The 6,321-nt window shown below is 27.6% G+C and overlaps 2 protein-coding genes across 3 annotated transcripts; one reads left to right on the top strand and one right to left on the bottom strand.

Moving 5' to 3' along the window:
• Window positions 1-1,143: 1,143 nt before the first annotated feature.
• LOC112681204 (mitogen-activated protein kinase p38b-like) lies at window positions 1,144-5,321 on the top strand. 2 transcript variants are annotated; one of them, XM_025551465.1, is made up of 10 exons: window positions 1,144-1,540; window positions 1,626-1,755; window positions 1,983-2,041; window positions 2,103-2,244; window positions 2,317-2,479; window positions 3,436-3,507; window positions 3,726-3,805; window positions 3,898-3,976; window positions 4,036-4,209; window positions 5,137-5,321. In XM_025551465.1, exons 1-10 carry the CDS (start codon window positions 1,440-1,442, stop codon window positions 5,193-5,195), a joined length of 1,059 nt encoding a protein of 352 aa, XP_025407250.1. In that variant the 5' UTR covers window positions 1,144-1,439; the 3' UTR covers window positions 5,196-5,321. The 2 variants fall into 2 exon arrangements, with proteins under 2 accessions (XP_025407250.1, XP_025407249.1); XM_025551464.1 differs by lacking the exon at window positions 3,726-3,805 and adding an exon at window positions 3,588-3,667 and having other exon boundaries at window positions 1,146-1,540; window positions 5,137-5,320.
• A 285-nt stretch (window positions 5,322-5,606) lies between these two features.
• LOC112681203 (NADH dehydrogenase [ubiquinone] 1 alpha subcomplex subunit 5) lies at window positions 5,607-6,119 on the bottom strand. The gene is made up of 2 exons (XM_025551463.1): window positions 5,924-6,119; window positions 5,607-5,850 (listed from the first exon to the last, which is right to left on the bottom strand). Exons 1-2 carry the CDS (start codon window positions 5,993-5,995, stop codon window positions 5,677-5,679), a joined length of 246 nt encoding a protein of 81 aa, XP_025407248.1. The 5' UTR covers window positions 5,996-6,119; the 3' UTR covers window positions 5,607-5,676.
• Between the last annotated feature and the right edge of the window lie 202 nt (window positions 6,120-6,321).

The following is a 6,321-nucleotide window of genomic DNA, read 5'->3' as shown; positions in this document are numbered from 1 at the left end:
AATAAGTATTATATTATAAATTTATTTTAATTATTTTCGTTATTTTTTTCTTTTTTTAGAAAAGATCCTAGATGACTTTGTATCTTTGAAGAGTAAGAATTTGTTCAGTCACCTAGAACTCAATGATCAATTTCTTCAGGCATCCATATCTTCATGGGAGATAAATAAGGATTTCATTCAAGCAAAAGAAGTCGTTTCATGCCTAAAAGGAGTTAACGATACAGCGGAGAGAGCTGTGTAATTAATGCAGGATTTTCGCGGTCTACTCACAGCAGATGAAGAACAAAAGCAGTTTGTGTTACGATGTGTTAGTGAACACCAAAAAATATATCCAGATTGCAAAAAAGAAACTTTGAAGAGAAAATACCAATTGTAATAATCCATGTTCAATGTTCATTTAATAAAATAAAATATTGATTTTTATATATTAAATAACAATATTCTGAAATAGTAGTCAATTAATTTAAGTGTTATCACGTTTTATCCAGATCTTTGTAAATTATTCACAAAAATGTGGTAAAAAATCTGGTAAGTCAGTAGCACAAAAAATTAAGACAAGAAAAATGTTGAGGTGCCCAAGAAATGTATCTGTTTTAACGGAAATACTAGAGTTCGTATAAACCAATTTTGAATAGAATTCGGCACGGGTTAACTTTATCCTAGAGAGAAAATATTTCATTTACAACAGTTTAAGACCAAAAGGAAAAAAATTAGGGGGTATGCTGGACTATTATAACAAAAAATTTTTCTATATATAAGGGACACCCTAATATACACCTATTTTAGTATTTACCTGCTGAAATTTTGTTAATTTATATGTTTATGTTAGTCTACATGTAATGATGTTTATACATTTATTTACTAGTAAAATGACCAGTCACCTCGACTTGTAAATAAAAAAAAAATCAATACCAGTATTTTTTTATCAAATTAAGTGAAGTATACAAACCATGGTATCAATACAAAAAGTACTTGGTATCGATAGTATCGCAACGTTACATGTTATCACTGTTATGGTGCAAACCTCGGACTAAGATAATAGGTTTAGGTATATAATCTTAGACCGTGGTGCGAACCGAACGAAAGGTTGGTCTGTAAGGAAAGCACACCGAGCGCAACACTGCGATCTAGGCGGCTGTCCAATCGCAAAACGCGATTCGGGAATGCATTTTAAACAACTTTTTCTTTTCTAAAGAATAAAAAAAAAAATACAACACTCAAGGCGCAGAAGCGTCGAAGCGTTTCTTCATAGATCCCTGAAACCGTGTAGTTATGATTCGATAATCGTTTTATTATTATTGTTATTATTATTTTCTATTCATTTAGAGATCTGTGTTTATTATAAAAGTTAAAATTAATTCCGGTAAACGTTAACATGTCGCTGTCGTAGGTAGTTTCGCACGTGAACCGTTCTTCGATAAACAAGCAACGTTTAAACGATGAAGTATTACAAAATCGAGATAAACAAAACTGAATGGGAAGTACCTGAACGGTACCAAATGCTCACTCCCGTCGGTCTTGGTGCTTATGGGCAAGTTTGGTAAAGCATACAATCGTTTTTTATTGTTATTCTCGTTGTATTGGTTTTTATGAACTTCATGAATATTTTTGTTTGCAACTTATAGCTCTGCTGTCGACAATCAGACTGGTCTCAAAGTCGCTATCAAGAAACTTGCCAGACCATTTCAGTCAGCTGTCCATGCTAAACGCACATATCGAGAACTTCGCATGTTAAAACATATGAACCATGAAAATGTATGTTCATTTTTAAGATTAACGTATACTATTTAAAGCTCATATAAAGTAAACATTTTCATGAACACATATTTTTCAAGTATATCTTATTGTTATATTTTGTTCAATTAATTTAACCTTGACTTACTAAAATGTAATTACATATTAGGTTTTACATAACAAGAATATATAATACCAAAACAAAACTATAATTTAATAAAAATTAATCTATCTTTTTTGATATTTAGGTAATTGGATTGTTAGATGTATTTACACCTACCAATACTATAAATAATTTCAATCAATTGTAAGTTAATGTATAACATTACACTTTTGTTTTTTAGAAATGATTTAATTATTTGTTTTAGGTATATGGTTACACATTTAATGGGAGCTGACTTGAACAACATCATACGTACTCAAAAATTATCTGATGATCATGTTCAATTTTTGGTTTATCAAATTTTACGAGGTTTAAAGTACATTCATTCAGCAGGAATTATTCATAGAGTATGAAATTATATTATCTATTTAAAATTAATAATATTATAATTTCAAATGTCTGACAAATTATTGATTTAGGATTTGAAACCGTCAAATATTGGAGTAAATGAAGATTGTGAACTTAAAATATTAGACTTTGGATTGGCCAGACCAACTGAAAGTGAAATGACTGGATATGTAGCTACTCGGTGGTACAGAGCACCTGAAATAATGTTAAACTGGATGCATTATAACCAAACAGGTTTAGTTTATATATTTTTATTATGATTTATATTTAATATCTCAAGATATTTAAGAATATTAATTTTTATATTTTTTGTTGAACTTCTTTTTATCTTAACTAAACGTTTTCTATTCATTATTGCTGATTTATTTTAATTTTTTTTGTAAAAATATTAAACTATACAATATGTAAGATTTTCAGTAATAGTTACAGTATCAATTACAATTAGTAATTATGATTTAATTTATTTACAACTTATTTTTACTAATTAAATTAACTAATTATTAATTAAAATCAATAATAAAAATAATTTACAATTTTTGATTAATTAGTTAACTAATTTTATTTAAAAATAACTTTTTAACAGAAAATTCATTACATTATTATAAGGTTATGAGCAGGGCTTTTGCATGCAGGACTCCATGCATTTGCATATCAATGTTACAAATTTGTATTTAATGCTAGATGACATAAAAATCCATTTCAAAGTACCACGGTTAAATATGTGAAATCTTATTTGGCACATTTGGCATATTTCTATTTTATCAGGCATATTATACAACATTCTATTAGAATCTATCAAAAAACAAAATGGAAAACAGAAATAAAATTAAAAATAGAAATTATATTTTCTTTTCTTATCTTTTTGGTACTCATACATTTAATGAATAAGTTTCAGATTTAAAATTAATTACTGACTAAGACATACATTATACGCAGTTCATGAAGGTTCAAGAATTGAATTAAATAGTATTTTATTTTTTAATTGTGACATAAAAAAATAAATGGATAATTGAACCCTGGTTATAAGTAATAGCTATCGTAATTAACCACTATAGAAAGTAATAAACATAATTTTAGAATTTTGCTGGAGAGACATCATTATTTGAATCCCCAAAAAATATTAATATTTTATTTTTCAAACCAATTTTTTACTTATTCTGTAGGTTAATTACATAATTTTTTAACTTTAGTTGATATTTGGTCAGTTGGTTGCATCATGGCAGAACTTTTGACTGGAAGAACATTATTTCCAGGCACAGATCGTATCCTTTTAAATAATTTTTTATCTTGCTATTAAAGAAAACCTAACATAGAATACATTTTTCTTATAAGACATATAAAGACATACAACAATTAAATTTGATTTTGGAAATATTAGGCACACCATCAAGTGAACTGATGCAAAAAATATCCAGCGAATCGGTAAGTTACAAATGATAGTTTGAACATGCTTATAATCCTTAACAGCGTTTAAACTTAGATGTGGATCATTTAACACGTGTATTAGTTTTATGTGGAACACCATCCATAGAATATTTAAATAAAATTAAAAGCTCGGAGGTTTGTTGTTTGTCTCCTACTTTTAATTTGTTAGCCGATATTTAGTTTTTTAGATTTAATGTATTATGTTGTTATATTATTTTATATTTCAGGCAAAAAAGTATATACAATCACTACCAGTAATGCCAAAAAAAGATTTTGGTGGAGTTTTTAAAGGAGCTAACCCACTAGGTAGTGTTTTAATTTAAGACATTTTCCATATAAATTCTAATAATTTAATTTGTGGACAGCAATTAAATTATTAGAAGAGATGTTGGAACTAGATGCTGACAAGAGAATGACTGCTGAAAAAGCACTTGCACATCCATATCTAGCACAATATGCCGATCCAACTGATGAACCTAATTCACCTCCATATGATCAAAGCTTTGAAGATATGGAATTAACTGTAGAAAAATGGAAAGGTGTGGAACTAGTATTAGAAATTTAATTTTTATAATTTGACCATCATGGCAGAATACATTTTTACTCCAATCAAGTTTGAAAAGCTTAAAAAAAAAACCATGTAGACTGATTTTTTTTTTTGTAAATTTATAATAAGGAAGAAGATTTATCATCTTTAAGGCTAGTCATTGCTATGCAATTTTCAACTGGGCAATAGTTCCATCATAACCGCTCTAAATGCTAACTATCTTGTCACGCTATGATACATAGGATGTAATCGTACAATTAAATGATATGTGACAAAACACAAACTAATTAGTTGGTCAAATTGATCGGTTGCATGGGAGCTTATTGTTATTTAACACTGGAATTCAGGGGCGGCTCCAGAGCGTGGTTAGGGGGCCAAGTTTTAATTTTACAAAAATCTTATAACAAAAAGAAAACAATTTTTAATACACAAATTGAAGTTTATTTTTAAAATTGACAAAAATATCAATAATATGATCTATTTAATCTAGAATTTCTACTTTATGATATACATTATTTAGACATAATGCTGATAGTCTATCTTCAGTCATCCTTGAACAAAGCCAGATTTTTAGTCTACAAAGTGTGGAGAACTTTCAACCGTCATATCTCTATAGCTCTATTTACATACTTGTGTGTGTCGTATGATAGTCAATATTATAATATGCATTTTTTGTTAACAAAATACATTTTATTTAAAAACAGTACAGAATTGGGAGGGGTCCCCCTGGAGCTGTACCTGGTGTAAGTGAATAATGCAATTAAATTGTGCAACTGAAAATTGTATGACAGCGATGAGTCTAATTCTGATAAAAAATAATAAGCATGAAGTAATTTAATTGTATGAATTAATTATTAAAATTTAAGTTTATAAATTAATTAATTTATATATTGAAGTTAACACATAATTTTTTTTGCAGAACTTGTTTGGGAAGAAGTTGTTAGTTATGTTCCATCTACAAAATTAGATTCGTCATAGGTTATTTATGCCTTTTATGCATTGTGTGATATTGCTGCAAACTATTGTGAAAAAATGCTCAGATTCATTAACATTTTAACTAATAGGTTTTATAATTATATTTAAAGATTAATATTTTGTTTATTGTTACTGTTTAGTTAATTCATATTGATAATAATTTAATTAAGTTAATTTAGTAAGTAAATATTTACCATTAATTTTATTTTGTATATAAAAATATTTTCTAACACATTGTTTTAATATATGCATCAATTATATTATTGTTTTGTTTTATTCTAGTAATACATTTTCATATTTCACATTATTGTTAAATATTTTACAATTCACTTTTCACAAAAATAATTTACTAATTGTTATTATAAAAAAAAAAATTATTTGTTTTTCACTTAATAAAAAATAAATAAATAAACATTTTGTAGAATACATATTTATTATCTAATAAATTGGAAACTAACTATTTTACAACATTTAAGCGATTGGATTACTTTCCTGGTGGCCAGGACCATTGGTCTGCATTTGGTCTCGCAATTATTGATTCCCAAGGTTTGAATGCCAGCATTTTTCTTGTCAAAATCAATTCATTTTCGGCTTGAATAATTAGTTCTTCAGCTTGTCCACAGTTAATTTTTTTCTCAAAATCTTCTACTGTTTCACTCTGTAAATACAATGTTTAAATAATTGATAAAATAGTTAGGCAAATTGTAGTAGTCACACAATATTATCAATACTTCCTGAACAATTTTGGCTCTTGTGCTAACAATTTCTTCAGTATATTTCCGGTATGAAGCATCTTCTGGCATTTTACGGATAGTTCGTAAAATTTTTCCATACAATACTCCAAGAGTGTAATGCGGGTTCTTAGCTACATTGAGCCCTGTAAGGTTAGTTGTCTGAAAATAATTGAAGACATTGGGTTTGAATGATTATGCACTAGATGTATTAAGTTATAATTAAAGACCGGATAAAATTTCATTAAAAATATCTTAAAATTGCACTAAAAAGATGTCAAAATTGCAATGAAAATGTATCAAAATTGCAGTATAAATATGTTAAAATTGATTTTAGTCGGAAATCTTCAACTTGTGTGTTATATATCAGGTGCCTTTCATCCATGATCTGTTTCGTC

Source organism: Sipha flava, unplaced genomic scaffold (genome assembly GCF_003268045.1).
Source record: "Sipha flava isolate LNK unplaced genomic scaffold, YSA_version1 18791_pilon_pilon, whole genome shotgun sequence".
In the NCBI taxonomy this organism is placed as follows: domain Eukaryota; kingdom Metazoa; phylum Arthropoda; class Insecta; order Hemiptera; family Aphididae; genus Sipha; species Sipha flava.
This window is presented reverse-complemented; position numbering and strand designations above follow the sequence as displayed.

What these genes read in the sequence shown, in the direction of transcription:
- LOC112681204 (XM_025551465.1), top strand. Translation starts at nt 1,440, where the DNA reads ATGAAGTATTACAAAATCGAGATAAACAAAACTGAATGGGAAGTACCT. An exon ending in AACATATGAACCATGAAAAT is followed by an intron (nt 1,756 to 1,982) that starts GTATGTTCATTT and finishes TTTGATATTTAG; the next exon opens with GTAATTGGATTGTTAGATGT. An exon ending in CAGCAGGAATTATTCATAGA is followed by an intron (nt 2,245 to 2,316) that starts GTATGAAATTAT and finishes TTATTGATTTAG; the next exon opens with GATTTGAAACCGTCAAATAT.
- LOC112681203 (XM_025551463.1), bottom strand. Translation starts at nt 5,995, where the DNA reads ATGCCAGAAGATGCTTCATACCGGAAATATACTGAAGAAATTGTTAGC. An exon ending in GAGCCAAAATTGTTCAGGAA is followed by an intron (nt 5,851 to 5,923) that starts GTATTGATAATA and finishes TTGTATTTACAG; the next exon opens with AGTGAAACAGTAGAAGATTT.